The following is a 21,257-nucleotide window of genomic DNA, read 5'->3' on the forward strand; positions in this document are numbered from 1 at the left end:
AAAAAATTCAGTTGTCAAAAGAAAACGGCCAAAAAGTTTAAAGCTTCTTAAGAAAATGGGAATGGTACCTTAGAGGACTTGGAGATTGGAGAGCCTGAAATCAACATTTTCGCCTGATTCAACCTGTTTGTTATTTCTGACTTTGTAATTTAAAACAATTTTTTTTGAAAACCACCTCAGCTAACTATATTAGTAGCTGAATTTTTTCGAAAATGTAGTTCAACTTCAACCAACAAAAAGATCAATAGTGAAAGCTTACCCTGAATTTTTAGCATTACCATATAACTTCTTATTTCATGGCAGCATCAAAAAATTCGGCAACTCAGATTCTTTCTCAATAATTACCTTAAAGTTGTGACATCACAGGAAAATAAAATCACTCCAAAGCAGAAACCTTTAACATATAAAAATTACTCATTTTATTGGGGAAAAATACCATATGAAAAACAGATATTATAGAGGAAAATGTCTATTCATCTAAGCCCACCGTTCAACTTCATTCCACCAACAAAATCAACTCATGTAACTAATCTCTCTTCATAATACACAAGTTATACCTTCACTGGGAAAATTCGTCAAACATGTGACCACATCAAGCCATTACTTATCTACAAAAAGTATCATATATTGATAAGAAAATACTACTAATTTTTAGTATTTTAGAGCTAGACCTGCATAATATTGACAACAAAATTATGAATGTATTTTAAGAGACATCTGTCAGAACTCACAAGAATCCAAGAAAAATTGTGGAAGACAATTAAGAAAAATATCGGTGCTTCATCAATGCATTCAATTGTCAGTACTTTATTCACGGTGAACAACATTTAAGACGGAAAAATCTAGATGATTAAAAAGGATTCGAATCAAGTTTGCCTAAACATAAAAATGTTTTCGCCTAAATATAAAATATCAGCGTCTTTTCAGTTTAGACTATAAGGTCAAAATATATACTAAAATTTCATAATGTGAAAGAAAAGTTCTTCAACAAATGCCAAACCCATAAAGATGTAGACATCTACAAATAATTATCGAGTTCATGTTGTTAAAACAAAGTTCATCTGAGAAGAAAAGTGACAGAATTAAATTACAAAAAGAAGCAGAATAAGGTAGTTTCGAACATGTCAAAAAAAATTTGCTCACATAAGCCATTACATGTATAATCTTACCTTGTCTTTGAAGCTGCTTCTCTACCATTATTTGATACATTAGGTAGGCAACCAGGATATACAATTCTTACCTAATGTATCAAATACACAATCAAGTACCAATCTTTTCACATTCAGTTCACATTAATCAACCCAAACAAAGCTGAAAAAAATCAAAAAACAAACAAACATTACCATGAAACAAGGTTTGTCAAGATGAAAAAGGGCAAGAACTTTATACAATCCAGCAAATATCACTGGATGAAGATAACTCCTTATACCCTTTTCCTATTCCCACGTCAAATGTCCACATCTGCCAACAAAAAGAAAACCCCAAATCAGTAATAAAAAAATTAACAAAAAAACCCAAGAATTGTGAAAAAAACACAAACCCAAATGAGATTCGATGAGCAACTTCAAGGACTTGCCAGTGTTCATCTGGATTGAAATATGTTTGGACCAAAAAAGCATTAACAAATCTGACAAACAAACACAAGAAAAAAACTTCTTTCAATAAAGGGTGTGTGAATTTGTTGTTTTTGGAAGATTTGGGTATGTTAGTTTTGCTATCAGTAGTTGAAACATCAAGATTCTTCCTCAGAAGAGAAGAATAAACAAATATCAAAAGGTATGAACAAATTTGAACCTGAATAGGAAGAAATTTCTAATCCTCTTTCACCACCGGCTTTGAGAGAAATAAATGGTCGGTTCTTCTTCAGTAATAGGGTTTAGATGGGTAAATATAGTACAGATGTATTATGCAGAGAAAGAAAGCTACACGTGTTAAAATATTACAATACACACATTTTATGAAAAGAAAGGTGTACAATTAAATTTGCTTTTGGTACAAATTTATTTTGCTGTGTTCGTCCCTCTTAACTGTGTCTTCTAAATACGGGGAGATATATATATATATATATATTGAAAAATAAATTGGTCAATTTTAAATCTTTACACATTGATTTTAAATGTGTTGTACTCACCTCTGCTATATCAACAAAAAATATTTAATAATACAAATTTTGAATAGTTTAAATATATAAGAAATGTAAGACTTAGTTGTTTAATTGAAAAATTATCAATTTTATTATCTCCCCTAGACTAAACTAATTTTTTGTTTTCTATAAATGAATTGGGCATCAATGTTATACATAATAAAATAGAGGCTTAGTTGACTAGTTTTCTAGTGTTTATAATGAGTTGAACCTCGGAGTTTAATTTATAATGAATTGAACCTAGAAGTTTAACGAATACAAAGCTTAATTGATGTGTCTAACAGAAAAGTCGTGCTAATAATTTTGTTAGGTTTTGTACCATGTATAAATGAGTTGGGCCTGAATTTATTGAAAGCCCAACCCATACTTATGGCGGGAAAGTCGAAGTGAACCGAACAGGCGTGTCGTGTGCGTGTCCGGTAAGCTTCTCAATAGTCATAATAATAAGTACTCAAACCTGAAAAACCTCCCGCCGTCTTCAACTGCTCCAGTACTCCTTTCACTACTCTACCATTTCCCGGTGGAGTGTAACTTCACTTCATTGAACCGCCATTGCTGTCTCCTCGCTCGTCACTGGTAATTTGTAACTTACTCTATCCGTCAATACAGATAAAAGCTTCCTTTATTAGTTTCTGAATTTGAATTTTGATTTTTTGTTGCGTGCACTTTTATATAGTAGTTAGATACATAGATACTTGTGTTTAGATTGTGATTATTTCGTTTGTTTTTGGCTCATATTGGTTTCATTAACTTAAGAGGATTAAGAGATAATGACGCTATTGAGGTCTCGCGAGGTGACTCCGGCGGCATCTAAGGCTGAAGTTTCTTCTAAAACCCTAGAATATCATGTATTGGAACCGGCAACTCCGTCGAAATCTGTTGAGACTTCTGTGCAGCCTTTATGTGTTGTGACTCCTACTTCTCCTTCTTTGGCTAGTAATGACATTTCTCCTGTTGCTAGAAGGAGGAGTTTGAGATTGGCTTCTAAAAATGGTTTGAGTGATGTTGGTGAAATTTTGAGTAATGAAGGGAAGAGTAAGGATTTTGAAATTGATAATGGGGATACTGGCAAGAGTTTGAAGAGTGACGTTGGTGTAGAAAGTGCGGATTTGGATCAAGATATGGGGTTTTTATATAGTGAAGCAGTTGATGAGATAGGTATGAATGAATCTGATGATATAGGAAATTTAGTCTGCAGTGAGGGAAGAATTGAATGTGTTAAAGAGGGGAAAGGGGATAAAAGTACAAGTATGGAAGTGCAGGGTGAAGGGGATACTAAGTTTTTGAGTTTGCGGTCGGGCAAGAAGATCTCTAAGAGAGCTGTTGAAGAACGCAGTGGTGGCGCTGTTGGTGATGCTGGGGGTGTTAATCAGAATGATTGTGATGAGAAGTTGTCTCATGGAAAGCTAAGTGAAGGAATGTCAAACAGTTGCGGTTCAGATGGCTCCAGCGATAAGTTACAGACAAGTTCAGTTGAGCCTTCTAGTGTTAAGAGGAGGAGATTCAGCAGAGAAGAGAAATCTAAAGGTATAGTTTCTGAACAGGGTTTACCAGTGGTTCATTCATTGAAATTGGAATCAGAGGTAGCATTTGGGATGTCAATTGAGAACACAATACCTCAGTCTGCCTGTTTGTCCGAAACCATAGGTCTGTCTGTTCAGGGTGATGGACTAGCTGCCACTTTGCAAAATCGTGATTCAAAGACAAGGAGGATTAGTAGAGAGGAAAAGGGAAAACAAGTTATGGCTGGTGATGATTTGTGTCATGGTGTTGATACATTGAAAGGAAAATCCAAGAATGGGGCTGAGAAACCCGCTGATGAAATTGTTTCAAGAGCTATTAATTTGACAATTCAAGATGGAGAACAAGTTGCAGATGCTGATGGCAGTGCAACTGCTACAAGAAGAGTTCATAGAGAAAGGTTTAGGGATGTTGCCAGACGAAATGCTTCCAGGTTTGCTCATTTCTCTTCCCAAGCTGAACATGAGAACGATGTAGCTGATGAGGCTGGTGAGGAATTTCCACAGGAGGTAGCAGAGACTGAAGAAATAGAAGACTGGCCCGGTCCATTTTCAACTGCTATGAAGATTATTAAAGATCGTGAAATGAACATCAAGCATCAGCAGCAGAGTAAATCTGAGAAAAGTAAGATTGAAGTGGTATGGGTTCCCAAAACGGACCAGCAGGGCCAATCTAGAAAGCTGGTTGTTCCCTCGTTACATGACTTATGCATGGACATTTTAGTGAAGAATGCTGATGCAATCACTTCACTTGATGGTTTACCCGATGCACTTAGGCACAAGATTTGCCAGTCACTGTGTGACTCTCGGGAAATGACGTATCAATTTTTGCAACTTCTTATCAGTGGATCTCCTACAGAGATACGCATAAGGGATTGTTCATGGTTGAATGAGGAGAATTTCACACAGAGCTTTAAAGGATGTGACACCAACAACTTTGAGAGCTTTAAAGGATGCGACACCAACAACTTGGTGGTGAGTTTTAATTTATTCTTTTTTACTTTTGCTATGGTTGATTGGAGTAAAAAAAGGAACTGTTGGAGGACCAAGTAAGAGCTAAAGTGTATGTGTTCCTCATCGTTTGGTTAGGAAATTTTCGGTTGGTTAGGAAATTTTAGAAAACATGAAGTAAAAGTGGATGGGTTGCATTACTCTGCACCATCATTCTCAATCTCTCCAAAGTTGGATGGAAGTGATGAATTATATTACAATCATACCAAATGATTGGAAGTAAATCATCAATACTCAACATAGGGAAGTAGATTGTTGGTTTCTCTTTTCTTCCTCTTCACTTCTCATTCAAAGAACCCAACACAGTTTTGATCTTTATGAAAACTACTTTTTAGTATTATTCATCTAGTCAGTCTCTCTAGTCAAATTTTGCTTGCATATGTAGTAATAGTTCAATGATATGTTAGTTCTGATACGTGAACTTCAAAATGTTTTCTTTGTGGAGCCAGGTGCTTCAATTGGATCAGTGTGGTCGCTGTATGCCAGATTATATCCTATTGGTTACATTAGCTCGTCGTCCAAACAATCTTCCTGCATTGACGACCTTATCCTTGAAAGGTGCATGTCGTCTTTCGGATGTTGGGCTGGAGGCGATCATCTCTGCAGCACCTAATTTAAGGTCAATTAATCTTAGCCAGTGCTCTTTGCTGACATGTGATGGAATTAGCTCTTTATCTAATTCATTGGGATCAGTTCTGAGAGAGTTATATCTAGACAATTGCGAAGCAGTACATCCCATGCTAATTCTGCCAGCATTGCTAAAGCTACAACATTTGGAAGTTCTATCAGTAGCTGGAATCCAGACTGTGTGTGATGCTTTTATTAAAGAATTTGTCACTAATCGAGGTCAGAGTCTGAGAGAGATTATTCTGAAAGGATGCATGTAAGTGGTTTTCGTCATGTTTCAAGTGATGCTCCACAGAAATTTGACTGATACTGATTGTCTTTGTGCCTTGAATCTGACACAGGGAATTGACTGATCGTTCTCTGAAAGATATTTCACAAAACTGTCCCAGATTGCGCGCTATAGACCTGAGCGACTTGTGTAAATTGACCGATTCTGCAATTGAACATCTTGCCACTGGTTGTAGAGAAGTTGACAATCTAAAACTCTGTCGCAATCCATTCAGGTTTCCAAAATATAGCAATAGACCAGATAATCTTTTCCTTAGTGTATCATATGTGGTGTCTTTAGCCGTGATCTTTTGCTTGCAGTCTTTATCATCATTTTGTGTAGTGCTTTATTCCGTTCTTGAATGCCAATTGCTAATTTCTTAAGAACAATTTGTCAAAAATATCAATATTCTTGGTTTTAGATTTATTTCACAGGTACTTCGTGCTTGAAGGCTTAGAATAGATGCTACATATAAGTGTTCTCAGTAGGCATTCTTTGTTTCAAGCTATATATAGGATTTTCACAGTACGCATTCTTCAAAATATGAAAAAAGAACTACTATCTTTTTGATAGAATGTTTGGCATTCCTTGAATTCATTAATAGAAAAATGGAAGTGGCATATCTTATTCTTATCTTTCGAATGGCAGTGATGAAGCTGTTGCTGCTTATGTGGAAACTAGTGGGGTATCTTTGAAGGAACTATCTCTCAATCGTGTCAAAAAGGTACTTGACAGCGGGCAAGGTTCACTGCCTCTCTTATTTTGTGTGTGGACATAGGAAAATGTGTTATGGGTTCTGATTGTGTACTTCTCTTTGCTGAATTTAGTTGATCAAGCTAGCAAAAATCTGCTTAGATCAATATTTTAATTAATTGAGAGAGAGATCCTAATGATTTAGTATCCAGTTTTGATCTTTAAGTATTGTTTATTACACAAGGTTACCCAGTTTATCTTGAAGTTATTGCTTTACGGTAGGGGTGGGCATAAACACCGGAAAACCGAAACACCGAACCGAATCGAATTTTTTCGGTATTTCGGTTTTCGGTACGCAATTTTTTATTTTTCGATATTTCGGTTTTAACCGAAATATATTATATTATAATATATATTTATATTATATTAATTATTTATGTTGAGTAATTTTTTTTTAAAAAAAGAAATAAAACTGAAAAGTAACAGCTACTTTATACTTTTTTAACTTTTAGTCTTTTGTACTTTTACTTTATACTTTATAGGAACCCCGCACCTAGTGACCTAGAAGGCTAGACCTAGACACCCTAATCTGAAAATAATTCATCTTCTTCATTATTCCAAGTTCCATAGTTCTATACTTCCATTAGACCATTCTTCCTTTCAAGTTTTTCTTATTTCATTCTTTTGGTCCGTTTTCCGTCAATTTTCTGGCCGTTTTCCGGCGAACAGCACAGCTGCACAGGCGGCAGCAGACTTTTGAGTTCCGGCGGCAGGGCCGTTAAAAAACCAAATTAAAAAAACCGAACCGAAATATTTCGGTTCGTTATTCGGTACACATTTTACAAGAACCGAAAACCGAAAAAAGAAAATCGAAACCGAACCAAAATACCGAATGTCCACCCCTACTTTACGGTTTGTTGTGAACTTTGCGTAGATATAACTATTCAAATATATTCTGAGAGCAACTTTTGGTGTTATAGGAAGCCTGACAATGTAGTGGAATTAAAGACTCCCTACAATCCGAAGGGACAAAATTCCACTCACGTTTGTGGTGACCTACCACTTTCTTGGTACCACACTGTTTGTAGAATCAACGTTAACTTATAAAACAAATATATATTTTGAGAAAACTAGCAAAGGAAACCTTTAGTTTGTAATCTGAACCAGCAAATTTTCCTTTTTATTTGTAGATCTTCCACTTTTTCCTGGGATCTAGAACTTGCTATCCAAAAGGTCAATGAATTATTGCCAAGACTAGAAGTTGAGGAATCTTAGTTTTTCAACGTCTTTATATGGTTTTTACAGGTTTCACACAACACTGCAATGTCTCTAGCCAAATGTTCAAAAAATTTGATTAGTCTGGATTTGTCTTGGTGTCGCAACTTGACGAACGAAGCCCTGGGATTGATTGTTGATAGCTGCTTATCGTTGGAAGTACTAAAATTGTTTGGCTGTTCTCAGGTATGCCTCTGTTTACTTTGGTAAATGAGAAACTTACTTTGCTCATCTCCCTATATTTTTCATGATCATTCAAAGAAGCAGTAATGTCCTACATAGTTTCCTGTACATCGACTGAGAGCAGGGAGTGTTGAAAGGCACATGCTCGTATCACAGAGTCAGACAAATGACAACTTTCTCAAATATGTAGAATTATAGGAATTCCTTGTCCTTGTACAATTTTTACTTTGTGTTTTTGTAACCTTGAGTACTTTCAAACCCTCTAGTTTACTATTGTCAACTGAAAGAAAATAGGTCATTTAATTGAGGTAGGTCCATACATCTTAAGGTTTCGTTTGAACTGGCTTGGCTTTGGTCTAGTGGGAAGAGTGCAACACATGATGTGTGTATTAGGCGCACATTACTTGTCCGAACCTTTGCGCAGACAAAAACTTGGTATTTAAGTGGTGAATGGTAGAGGGGCCGCCCCATTAATGACAGTTTCAAACCGCGCACGCAGCCTTTAGGGTGTATCTCGGTTCAAAAATCAAGGTTTCTTATGATCTGAAGAAAGGATCACAAGATTTTGCTTCTATGCCCCAGATTGATCAGAAAATTTTGGAGAATAAAATCTAATGGTTGTGAAATATCCGAAATGCTTATGCTTTCGAGGTTACTAAAGAACAGTCGAGCTGATTCCATACTTTCTTCTATCTCGTGGTCCACTGCTTATCATCACTGTTGCTGTGTAAATTTTGAATTTCTCAAAGGGAAGTGTGCTTGCTGGTTCATCAAAGTATGCAATGCCCAGCCCCTGTTGGTTGCTACTATTTCTTTTGGTGTGTGTGCATTTGTTATGAATCTTTAGGGAAGGCTCGATTCACAGGGCAATATATAAATTCAGCTCGTTAAAGACTGTAACCTTAGAGTTCAATGGAAGAGAGGGAAGCTGAAACTTTAGAGTTCAATGGAAGAGAGAGCTATGTTCTCTTGCTTTTTACTGAAATATGACTTAATGATTTATTCATTAGAAACTATTTCAAATAGGAGTCTTATTACATTAATAATAGGAAGTCAAACCCTTGTGAAAATAGGGAAACCTAAATCCTATTTAAAGGAGTTTCTAGGGAAACCTAAATCCTATTCCAAGCTAATGCTAACTATAGCTTAACATAATCTTTGTGAATTTATAAAACATAAATCCTATTCTAGAATAATAAATTAAGCTACTTCAAAATATAATTAAATACTTAATTATTTGACTTCACCACATCCACAACAACAGCTACTTCAAAATATAATTAAATACTTAATTATTTGACTTCACCACATCCGCAACAACATTTGATTTGGTGAGAAGGGATGACATTTGTTGGGGTGCTTGGTTTGTGAGTACTATCAACTTCTTCCTTTTTTTTTCTTTTTTTTTTGGCGGGCATTGGTGTTGGCAAAGAGATCGATCAAGATGGTGGCATTCTTGGTAAATATCAACCTTGAATCTTGAAACTTTGTTCTAATGCAACTGTCAAGGTAGGTTTTAGGATCTCTGCATGACCTTTCCTACTATCATTGAAAGATGATGGATCCAACTTCATTAGATTCAGATGTCCTTAGATATTGCCAATGCAAGATTTTCTCGGGAGAAAATAATATCTATTGGTGGCAAGTAGGTAGCAACGGGCACCCTTTCGCAGGAAATTACAGTGTAGATAGGTAAAACAAATAATTATGTATATATACTATAAAAGTGGAATCTCCTTGTGCTAGTTTTGATTCCACTTGGTGAAAATCTGGACTCTTCCATAGGTGGCACGATTCATGAGCTATAGTTCTATAACTCTCTTTTTTTTTAAAAAAAAAAGAAGAATCAGTTGTGGTATTTTGTTTGATGCCACTTGTTTCTTCTGTGCCACAGTTGTAGTTGTTTTACTTAATTCTGATAATTTTGTGTCTATAATTGTTACTAGTGCATTTCCCTTGCATAGAATCTGTTTAACATGTTGGAGTTTTGAAGATATACAATGCGAATAAGTATGGCATGTGCAATATGCAGGTTACTAGTGTTTTTCTGGATGGGCACTCAAATCCCCAAGTTAAGATCATTGGATTGAAGATGACTCCGATACTAGAGCACATTGAGGCACCAGATTCTCTGCAGCAGGGGCCGCTACGATATTCAGCAGTGCCATCTATAGTGTGAAAGATGATTTTATTGGAAGTATTAAAGCTGGAGTTAGTTAACTATCCTATGTGAATGCCAGAAGTCATAATGTCTCCCCTTCTTTCCTTTTGAAACTAGATAAGCTTTTTTGTGGTAATGCTCATGGACAATAGTTTTCCATATCTGAACTAGTGAAAAAAAATATTTTTTTCCTAGTAATGCCAACATTATCTTTTGTATTGATTTGTGAAGTATCATGTTTTAGTTTTCTGGTGACGGAATTGGATGACCTATTAGATATTGCTTGCATAACTCACTTCCAAATCAATTATGAAACACGATCTTGAGCCATAAAAACTCTTATGCGTCTTAGTGTTTTACATGGTACAGAAGAACATCCCAGCCAAAAGAAATAATTAAGCGTTGGGTTAGCTGTTTCATATTGTACGAAGAACGGTATCATTTTAATTCTTGTTGTACTGAAGTTACTAACAGTTAGTATCCTCTTATATAACATGAATACTTGCAGCTAAAGGATTTTAATAGGCTTAAAAATGCCCTTAAACTATGTGAAAGGAACAAAAATGTCTTTTGTTTATAATTTGGTTCAAAAACTCCCTTGCAGTCAATACCTTGGTCCATAAATGCCCTTATAGTTACAAAATGGGTTAAAATGCCCTTTGTCTGAATAATAAATGGAAAAAAGGACAAATATATCCTTGAACTATCAAAAACGGTATATGAATACCCTTCGTTATACTATGGGGACGATAGTACCCTTGCCGTCTAAAAAGTGGGACATTTATACCCTTCACTCTAACGGAAGGACACGTGTCATCATCCTGTGCATCTACCCTTGTTATTAACCATATTCTAAACCCACAAAAAGAACCCGCCCGAATTAAAAGAAAATCACCCAAATAACCCTTTTTTTTAAGTGAACCAAACAATTTCTTTAATTAGCAAAACAAAATTAAAGTGATTCTTGGATCCAAATTTCACATTGTATAAGCGCAGCTATGGGAACCACCACTACATCGCCACCACGACGACATAGTCATCGTCATCCTCATCAGAATCATCGCAACTTCCATACGCATCATCAAATCCTTCGATTTCCGGTAACAACTGCACAAGTCTGGGATGCGTGGTTCGTCGGAGCTGAAAGTGATGAGTGTATGAGGTGAGAATGTTGTGTATGAAGTTTTCTGGAAGATGAGTATTGTTGCGCCGGTGGACCCGAAAACTATTCCATAAGAATAGTCGTCATGTGCCGGCGGTACGTTTGTTACACGAATTGGGCGAGTGAGATTTTTCACGGACAGATTCCGAAAAAATAATCTTCATCGGCGGCGACAGCGGTTGCGGAGGAGGAAATGGTGGTGAATGAGATTTTTTAGTGAAGTTTTATTTGTTAAGCTTTGAAGCCTGGCTAAAACAGCCATGGTTGCTAAGATTGTTTAACTCTAAAACCTTAGCTTCTCCCATCTTCTAATTCGTCCTCAACTTCTTGCTCAATCATGTAATCTTCTTTCTTCTCCACTCAAATCTGAGTTACTAACCCACTCCATCACGAGATTCTCTCCTGTATATCATCTTCTTTTTCATGTTTGAATTTGAATGCAAAATCAAGTGCTTACCACTCCTTTCAATACCAATTTTTGGTTGATTGAGTTTTTAGGTGTTTCTGACAAAATAAAACGAGTAATCGGTAAAATTGTGTGAGATTTTTGAAGAACAAAACAGAGGATCAAGGTGAGTATTCACCGCTTTAAAGTGGGTAGAGAGAACTTACAGTATTTTTGGTTAGTTTGGGTATATTATTAAGTGTTAGTAATGGTTGGGTTAGGGGCTATTTGGGTGGGTCTTTTTAATTTGGATCGTGAGTTTAGAATTTGGTGAATAATAAGGGTAGACACATAGGGTGATGACACGTGGCATTCCGTTAGGGTGAAGGGTATAAATGTTTCACTTTTTGGACGGCAGGGGTATTAGCGTCTCCATAGTATAATGAAGGGTATTCGTATACCATTTTCTATAGTTCGAGGGTATATTTACCCTTTTTCCCTAAATATATTATTTTTTTTCTTTTAAACACATCTTGTTTCTAATTAAAATATTATTAAGGAACAACTATTCTTGTTTTCTTTCTTCTCAAATCACTTTAACAAATAAAATTAAGAAAACATCTTTTTCTTCTTAATCTCATTTTATCAATTAAAATAAAATATTTTCATGTATCCTTTCGATAGATCATATATGTCACATATATAAGATCATAGTATATATATCATTAATTTATATTTATATAACGATAAAAAATATTGATGATAAAATAAAAAACATTTTCATTTTTTATTTTTTTTTTGAATTAAAGTAAGATAAACATTTGCTAATTTTTTAACAACATTAATTGAAAAAAATGTGTCAAAGAAAATAATAATATATCTGTTTGGAAAATGAACTTTTTTGACGCATTAAATAACACTAAGTGCATTTTTGGACCAAAGTATTAATGGCAAAAGCATTTTTGGACCAAAGTACAAATGGGTGACATTTTTTTTCCTTACGCATAGTTTAAGGACATTTTTGATCCAAAGTATTAACGGTAAGAATATTTTTGAGTAAAACTATAAATGGAAGACATTTTTGTTACTTTCACATAATTTTTGAATATTTTTGACCCTTTTCCCTATTTGTTTTTATTGACTGTAAAAATAAAAAAGAGGATATCTATAAATAAATAAAGCTGCCGGAAGAAGTGTGTGATGGTTGAAAATTAAAAAATAAAAATAAACGCCGTTGCCGGGGATCGAACCCGGGTCACCCGCGTGACAGGCGGGAATACTTACCACTATACTACAACGACTTGCTTGTCTTACAATTATTGATTATTTATTTATCAAAAAGTAACAAGAATTTGTTCAATTTTTTTATTAACTTAATTAAGTTCAATTTTTAATATGTGGATTCAGGCATAACAACACTTGTTTAAAACAGATTATAGAAAAAGACTATTATTATAAGATCTTGGATGCAATAATTGGTATTCTGATTTCCCTAAAATAATAGAGTAGCTGCTAGATCAAGAGGAAAATAATTTAGAATGTATTATAGACTGGAATTTGATGAGAACAACCAAAGTGCATAATCAAATGAGACACATTTTACATCAAAAATAAAAAGAAGTTGTAACAAGGCTTTACACTAACAAAAAAATAAAATAAAATACAATCACAAAATCCCAAATATAGTCAGTCACCTAGTAGTAGTGACTAACAAATTTCATATTTAGCCTTCAAAATCATTATTGACACACTGTCCATATTTATTCTTAATCTTATCATCAAATTCCTTATCCTTGATTTCACATATCTTATTTGCATTTTCCATACACTCTTGTTGAACCTTAGCAATCCTTTGATTCCTCTTCCTTGACCATGCCTCTCTCTCTGCTTCAACATTTTGATAATCTCTCACCCAACAACTCTGCACAGCACAAGTCACAACCAACACTCCTATTTGCATCACAAACATACACATCAAAACCCCACATTCCAATCTCACTAAAACCTTTGCTTCTCTAGGATCCCTTGGTGATTTCAACATCAATAGACTAGATTTTTCCCTAGTGAACAAGGCTAATATGCCAAGTAATTGACCGATACACGATGCCATGAGGAGGGAGAGGTGAGTTATGAAACAACAATGAGTTAGTTGAGAGTAGAAACCAATGAAACATGAAAGAAGTGAAATGGAAGAGACTATGAGGAATGACCAACCAAGTGAAGTTGGTGGAGTTTTGAGGAAAACAATAGGAGCTATAGACGCCGCGGAGAGGATAAAGAGGATGAAATTAAGAGAGGAAAGTAGAAGAATTGGAAAGGAACAAGAATGCCTTAGCTTTGAAGAAGTCATGTTTTTATTACTTGAATTATATGATAATTTTAACAAGTTGTTTATCTACTATATATATATATATGTGTGTGCGCAGTATGAATATGGCCGTTGAGGTTTAACGGCTAAATTTGACAATCAGTTTCCCTCCTTTGGGTTTTGAAAGATTTACTAACATATTGTGGCTTTTAATGATAACAATGTCATCAAAGGGCCCTTGAGATGTTCAAACTTTCATTCAAATTACTACTAACATGAATTAGCACCGTTTGATCACGTGAGATGAAATAGTGACACAAAATTATTTGAGAAGTTTGATGGTTTTTTTTGGGATATGTAAATTGAATTTTTAATTTGTATTTTTTGTTCATGAACATAAAAGCTACATAAATTGTGTAAACTATCACCAACTTTTTAATATAATCAAAATCAAATAAGCGAAAGTTTATTATTACAACTTTAGTTAAATTAAAAAGTGAAATTGAACATGAGTGGTAATGTATTACTTCTTAATAAAATTGAACATGCTCAATACCATTAGTAATTTTATCGTTGTGTTCACATTTTGTAAATATTTTATCACTCTTTTGTTATTTTCGTAAATAAAAAATTATTCCATCTGTCTCTAATTTCTTGTTCACTTTTAAATTGACACGCCTATTAAGAAAACAATCAATGATATAGGGAAATTTACCATTTTATCCTTATTAATTATGAAGTGAATGAAAAGTTTTACATTTTTCAAAATAATCAATTATGTAATTAAGGGTATAATAGTTAAAAAGAAATTGTCCTTTCTTGATTTGTCAAAATGGAGAAATAATTAGGAATAACTATAAAAGGAAAAGTGGACAAGTAATTAGGGATAGAGAGAGTATGTAGAATAAAATGGTGGGTTTTTTTAAAAATAAAATATAAACTTATGGGTCAATTTTTGTATTTGAAAAACGTGAAATCATGATACGAAATTTTCAAATCAAACTTAAGAATTTGATTTCATTCAAATGATGAGAAAATCGCATGTTTAAACACTAATTTCATTTTTTTTCTCATGATTTCAAATTACTAAATAAAATTACATGTCTAAAGACCAACTTTATGTCATAATTTCAAATAATGAGATGAAATAACATGTCAAACACTTAGCATCACCATGGTCTTGGAAGTTAGTGCTTATCTCTCATAGAATAAGAAATATATTGAAAATAGAGTGAACACATGGACAATTACCTTAAATTGCAAATAAATTTTATTTAGACACATAAATTATTTAAAAAAATATCAAATACGAATATTTTATCTCGTGTTTAGGTTGTCAACTAAAATAATGAGTAATTCGAATCTCTAAATAAGTTCAGTTTAAAAGGTTGTTAATATATTATTACTTGTGTTTATCTTTCATTCTGAACCTATGTAACCAAAATGAGCAATGAAAAATAAAATTTACAAATCCTATTTTTTGTACATCAAACAACTAAGAGAAGGTGAAATTAAAGAACCTAGAAACTGCAATCTATACCACAGGATTTGGGATAAGTTGCCGTTTTCATCATTTCACAAGAGATATTCTACCCTCGAAAAGCACATTGTGTGCTGTTGGCTGTATAAGCTCCCAACTCCTTTTCTTCCTGCATATTCTAGTTTCAATACTTTCAGTGAGAAGCAGTATTATGTGAATCAAACTTGAATACATTGGAAAATAAGAAAATAAAGAAGAAGAAAACTTGAATACTCAACAATTCATGAGTAGATTAAGCACTCAATTGCTACGCAGCACCATGGAAACGGTGCATGAGTACTACTGCTAGCAACTATGCTAGAGTAGTTAGTAAAATAGGTCTAAAAAGGTTGAAGAAACAAACAACTTGGCTTGAACCATGTCTAAGAAGTGGCAGCTAGGCATCTCCTAATCGTGAAAAATGAAGGTTCAGTATAAGTGATTACGTGAGAAATTGGATTATCGATCGAGCTGAAACAAATTGAACACCTTAAGGATCATCTCTCTTTAAAGAAATAGGTAATATTGATGTCACCAATTCTCACAAAAAAAGAAGGTAATAATGATTTTAGCATTGCAAATTTTGAACAAACAAAACATTCTAACAGTCAACCGAAGTCAATAAAACATTGATGTTTATAGAACTCCCTCCTTCAACTTCCCACCCTGACATAACAAAGTATAGAAATATGCAAAGATGCTTTTTTCTTTTAATGCAAAGATGTTTCTACCATGAAAAAGAACGTAGATTCAGAATCTTATCCATGGAATGAAATTATTAGTTAGCCACAACTTAGAAGAACTTTGGGTGGCACAACATGTTGTTGTTTATCAAAGGAAGCACTACCTAATACCAACTTAGTTGATGAAGTCCTACTAGTCTTTAAAACTTAATAACGATATCAGTTTTCTTAGGCCGACAGACCCTCTATAACCGATAAAAAGACAACCAAGCCTTTTATAGACCAATCACGGACTCATAGAAAGAATAAAAAACCAATAAACAGATCACAATGTAACAGGAAAGAGGGGAGGTTGGGATGCCCTATACTCCAAGATAAATTAGGCAGCATAAACTAGTAATATACCAAGTGATCATTATGCTTATTGGCTAAAAATGGCCTCAACTCTATCCAGTGATGCTTGTAATCGTCCAGAGTTCATATTGAACAATGGTTCACCAGTGCCCACTGCCCTGCAAATGGAAAATCCAAAATCCGGACCATCAATCTCTAGAGCAGCACGCACCATCAAGTTTAAATCACTTTTAATTTCAAAGCACCATGGGTACAAAGTCTAGTGATCTCTTACAAAGAAAAAGGCATATCAAGATGAAAAAGCTTACCCAGTAATTTCAGGAAGAACATAGTCTGCTCTCCACCCAAAACGAAAATCCACACCAGGACATAATCCAAGTGATGTCTTATTCCGGATCCTGGAGACGCCATCTCCACCCCAACAAGTCGTAAGCTTCCATTTCCAACCAGTTGCTTGCAACTGAAAATTGTGTCCTATCCCTACCTGATAATACTCGATGTTAGAACCAACACAATTTGGACAGATAATGGCAAACAAATTAGTTGGTGGAAGAGAAAAGAAAGGTAAACCTGAAGATTCAGAAATTTTGTAACTGGGATCTTCTTTGATAGAAGGCGTACTTCATGATGCAACGGCTCACATATGAATTTCCATCGACGTTCAGGAGCTAAAGGCTTCAAAACCAATTTTGCTAGATATTCATTGCTCGGATTGTTGTAAAACTGTTGAAATGGTGTCCAAATGTTCAGAAAATTAGTGAAAACTGAAAATGCTAATATTGACACTAGTTTTAATGCCGTGAGAACTATATCATCTATGGTGATTCCATAATTAACCAAAGTACTGTTGCAGAAAATTCACATAGCAGAATTTACATTTCACAATTGTGATCGTTTTTAACATCCAGCCCCAGGAATATGGCACTGCTCTAATGCTAGAACCCTTCACCTTCAACTATGATCCTAGGGGTTCATGTAACCAAGCAGAGCAGTGAGAGAAACCACTGCTGACCCCTAAAGTTTCAGAGGGATGATCTTTTTTTTAACTATAGTGTCCAGGCCAACTTGAGTGCGCCTCAGCTAATTCCACTGGATAACTACACCTCCACCAACAAAAAGTACTAGATAACTTTGTCCATCAAAACTAGGACCAATGGGAAAGAAATCACGATGTGTTTTGTCTCTACATGGATTTCAATCTTAGACCTCCTCGTTCTCAACGCCTTCATTGACCACTAGGCCACACCGTCGGATGCAAAGGGATGGTATCTATTGAAAAGAAAAAAACACATATATTATTTGCCTGTGATCTATACTCTACTATCACCTCAGTGGATTTTTTTCATTCAAAATACTAAAGAAGAAGAATTCCCGATGCTCTACTGAAACAATCAAGCCAGCTATCACAAAATTATTTTCCTTAAAATGAGTAATTTGGACAATATCAACAACATTACAGGTATACTTCAATCAAGATTTCATGAAGATCACATAAATCCGCTGAAGTGCGATTTTCAAAATGATCCAAAAATTGATAATCCACTCATTTTTTAGAACTATTTAAGTAACAAAACTAAACATGAAAAGGTTAGTCAAGAAATTACACCTCCAAGTTAACGCCAACTCGAAAACCCTCAATTTCTTTTCTAAACTTGAGAAAAAGCTCTGAAGGCATCAAATTGACGCTGTAAAGGTCCTCCAATGATGTGGGTTCTTCTCTACTTGGGCCACCACCCTCCATTTTCAGACCTAAAAGATGAATTCAAACTGCAATACGCCAAACATTGTTCAAAATCAAGAAATTACAAATTTGAATAGTCCGTTCATGTCTAAATTCATATATAATTGTGCAAGGGTGCTTGAAATCAAGCAACTTCATACCTTGTGATTGTGAGGGATGAAGAAAATTGCTGAATAGTGTTTCAGAGACACTAGCAGCTTCTCTCTGTCAACGAAGATACTACATTGTAATTAGGGAAAAGGGAAAAAAAAAAAAGGGAAAAAGGTTTGATATATTCTCAACTTTGTAATTTGTAGCTAATATATCATTTTATAATCTTATAAAAGTGGCTCATATATGCCCTTACCGTTATATAAGCGGCTCACATATACCCTGCTATCACAAAATGACTCACATATACCCTTCATTTAACGGAAGTTAATGAATTAGTTTAAAATTTATATTTATTTTTAAAAAAAAAATATATTTAGGGGTATATATGATTCTTCTATCAAAGTTCAAGGTATATTTTAATTTTTTCATACATAAATTATTTTTTGACTTCTTTTATTATAACTATTTGAGTTTCTTATTCTTATTTTGTTTTTTCTTTCATTCCTTAGTTTAAAGAAAAACAAATTAAACTATTTTTTTGTGTGTGTATTGTAATTTAATTTCGTATTCGAAGAAAAAATTTGGTCATCTATAATAAGTTTTACAAGAATATTAGTGAAAGATAAATAAATTTGATTATCAAAATAATAATTATAAATTAGTCATTGAAACAAAAAAAGTCAAAAAAATATGTTTGACGAGGATTAAATTTACTCATACGGGATTATATTTTTTGGAAAAAAATAAAAAGTTAGATTAAAATTATTATTTTTTCATTTCCGTTAGAGGAAAAGGGTATATGTGAGCCATTTGTTTACAAGTGGGGGTAAATATGAGCCACTTTCATAACAAGGGGTATATCACCTCTATATGACAAAGTTGAGGGGTATATCAAACCCTTTTATCTCAACTTTGATTTATGGTTTAATTTTAGTTTCGCACTTAAAATGAAGTTGTATTATTCGTCCCGTTATTAATTTCATTAAAATTATCTCTCATTAGATGAAATTTTCAAAATTGACCCGTTTTTTTAAAAAAAAAATATATTCCCAATTCTTAACCAAATGCCCCGCCCCATTCAGGATAACCCGATTAACCCAATGCCCTGTTACCATTCCCATTTACCCATTCTCTCTTTGAATAGATAATTTTCTTTTCTCCCGAAATGGTCATGGAGACTATTGAGAAGGTGATTGCAAATCTTGGTGCATCTGATATTGATTCTCGACTAGAAGAGTTGTTAATTGATGGTATCCTTTATGCCTTCCAAGAGCAAATCATGAGTGACGATGTCAATGTGATGCTTAACGAATTTGGCATTGTTGTAAATGCCCTTGGCCAAAGAGTTAAGCCATAACTTGCTCATATTTGTGGTACTATAAAATGACGACTGAATAACAAGAGTACCGTGGTGAGACAACAAGCTACATATTTGATATTCAGAATTGCAATAGTTATGAAGCAGTGTGGGAAAGAACAACTAATGGAGCATCCTGGTGTTAGTCTTGTACGAGTACTTGGGAGAAGAATACACAGGGATTTAGGATGTGAACTGGGGACTCTCAAGTCTATTGTGAATGTTATTGGTATGACTAAAATGACTCCTCCAATTAAGGATTTGCTTTCTCGGTTGAATCCTATTTTGAAGAATCGTCATAAAAAAGTCCAGGAGAATTGTATTGACCTTGTTGGTCTTATTGCAGATCGTACTGCTAAATTTGTTACTGCAAGATGAGAATTTGTTATTGAGCTTCTTGAGATGCTCAAAGCGCACAAGAAAGGTCTCCACTGAGCAACAGTGAACACATTTAGTATATTGCTAAATCTATTGGACCTCATAATGTGCTCGCAACATTGTTGAACAATCTTAAGGTGCAAAAATATCATAATCGTGTTTGTACGATTGTCACAATTGTTATTGTTGCAGAAACATGTTCTCCCTTTACAGTTTTGCCTGCCTTGATGAACAAATATCGCGTGCATGAGCTTAATGTCCAGAATGGTGTCTTGAAATCATTATCTATCCAAAGACACAGAATGGGTTACAGGGCATTGGGTTACTTAGGTTAATCCTAAATGGGGCGGGGCACTGGGTTCAAAAAAGGAAATAACTTTTTTTTTTAAAAATAGAATAATTTTGGTCAATTTTGGGAATTCCGTCTAATGAGGAGTAATTTTGATAAAATTAGTAGCGAAAGGAGTAAAATTAATTTCATTTTAGCGACAAGGGTAAAAATAACAATAAACCAAAGTTAAGAGATATTTTTGACCCTTTTTCCTAGATTTTAATTAGGGGCACATTACACTATAACAATAAAAAAGGGAACATATTACTAAAAAGGTACTTTTACTAAAAGATAAAAATAATTTGCATATACGTATTTTTATTAAGAAAAAAAAAATCCAAATATGCTATCAAATTTTGAGAAAAAACTTTTTTATATCATTGTTAAAAGCTAGGTTTATTTTTGTCGGTTTCGTTTTAAAATATGCTCATTAATGCCATGATTGTTAACTGAAACAATTTTGATTTTGAAAAATCATTTACACACGTTCAATTATGATTCGAGCATTTCATTAATTATATTATTTTTTAAAAGGGAAAGAACAATCCTAATTTGTCATCACATTTTAAAAAAAATTCACCTATGTCGGTTAAAAATTTGACCATCTATGTCATTTTAGTTAACAAATAGTATTGGCATAGATAAATATTTTCTCAAAGAAAAATAATATAAATGAAAAAAACTTTTAATGGACAATGTAAATGAGTATTTCTCCAAAGTTAATGGCATATTCAAACATTTTCCTTTTTATTAGTACAACTGACTTAATATATATATATACACACACTCTTTTCATGTAATGACAATGAAATCATTAATACTAAATTTATTTTTAAATTTTTTATCCTAAACTAATTCATGTAAAGGTATATATAATCCCTTTATAAATGTTCTAACGTATATTTGATCATTCTCAGATGTAATCATTTTTTATTTCTTTGATTCAATGTCTAATTTGAGTTTAAATAACTCCTTATAAATCTATTTATTTATCATTCTTTGAGTTTATTTACACTTATTTAATTTTATTCTTTCATTTTTTTCAAGTAAATATATGAGAATTAA

At 33.9% G+C, this 21,257-nt stretch overlaps 3 protein-coding genes, 1 long non-coding RNA gene and 1 other non-coding gene across 10 annotated transcripts; 1 reads left to right on the forward strand and 4 right to left on the reverse strand.

The window, feature by feature from the left end:
• Positions 1–2: 2 nt before the first annotated feature.
• On the reverse strand, positions 3–2,049 carry LOC114077946. 5 transcript variants are annotated; one of them, XR_003579325.1, is made up of 6 exons: positions 1,795–2,049; positions 1,541–1,627; positions 1,344–1,461; positions 1,170–1,240; positions 260–345; positions 14–123 (listed from the first exon to the last, which is right to left on the reverse strand). It is a non-coding gene; the product is annotated as an uncharacterized LOC114077946 (long non-coding RNA). The 5 variants fall into 5 exon arrangements; XR_003579324.1 differs by having other exon boundaries at positions 3–113; positions 260–1,240; XR_003579323.1 differs by having other exon boundaries at positions 14–345.
• A 491-nt stretch (positions 2,050–2,540) lies between these two features.
• On the forward strand, positions 2,541–10,141 carry LOC107026264. The gene is made up of 7 exons (XM_015227170.2): positions 2,541–2,719; positions 2,900–4,638; positions 5,124–5,557; positions 5,643–5,804; positions 6,218–6,293; positions 7,568–7,723; positions 9,753–10,141. The coding sequence occupies exons 2-7, from the start codon at positions 2,914–2,916 to the stop codon at positions 9,897–9,899; spliced, it is 2,700 nt and encodes an 899-aa protein (XP_015082656.1). The 5' UTR covers positions 2,541–2,719; positions 2,900–2,913; the 3' UTR covers positions 9,900–10,141.
• Positions 10,142–12,657: 2,516 nt separating this feature from the next.
• Positions 12,658–12,729, reverse strand: TRNAD-GUC. Its single transcript has one exon. It is a non-coding gene; the product is annotated as a tRNA-Asp (tRNA).
• A 215-nt stretch (positions 12,730–12,944) lies between these two features.
• On the reverse strand, positions 12,945–13,803 carry LOC107026265. Its single transcript, XM_015227171.2, has one exon. It carries the CDS (start codon positions 13,776–13,778, stop codon positions 13,152–13,154), a length of 627 nt encoding a protein of 208 aa, XP_015082657.1. The 5' UTR covers positions 13,779–13,803; the 3' UTR covers positions 12,945–13,151.
• Positions 13,804–15,092: 1,289 nt separating this feature from the next.
• LOC107026267 lies at positions 15,093–18,293 on the reverse strand. 2 transcript variants are annotated; one of them, XM_015227173.2, is made up of 6 exons: positions 18,174–18,293; positions 17,899–18,059; positions 16,863–17,015; positions 16,601–16,776; positions 16,344–16,450; positions 15,093–15,385 (listed from the first exon to the last, which is right to left on the reverse strand). In XM_015227173.2, exons 2-5 carry the CDS (start codon positions 18,031–18,033, stop codon positions 16,360–16,362), a joined length of 555 nt encoding a protein of 184 aa, XP_015082659.1. In that variant the 5' UTR covers positions 18,034–18,059; positions 18,174–18,293; the 3' UTR covers positions 15,093–15,385; positions 16,344–16,359. The 2 variants fall into 2 exon arrangements, with proteins under 2 accessions (XP_015082659.1, XP_015082658.1); XM_015227172.2 differs by having other exon boundaries at positions 15,093–15,394.
• Positions 18,294–21,257: the final 2,964 nt, after the last annotated feature.

The sequence above is a fragment of the Solanum pennellii genome, chromosome 7, assembly GCF_001406875.1.
Source record: "Solanum pennellii chromosome 7, SPENNV200".
NCBI lineage: Eukaryota > Viridiplantae > Streptophyta > Magnoliopsida > Solanales > Solanaceae > Solanum > Solanum pennellii.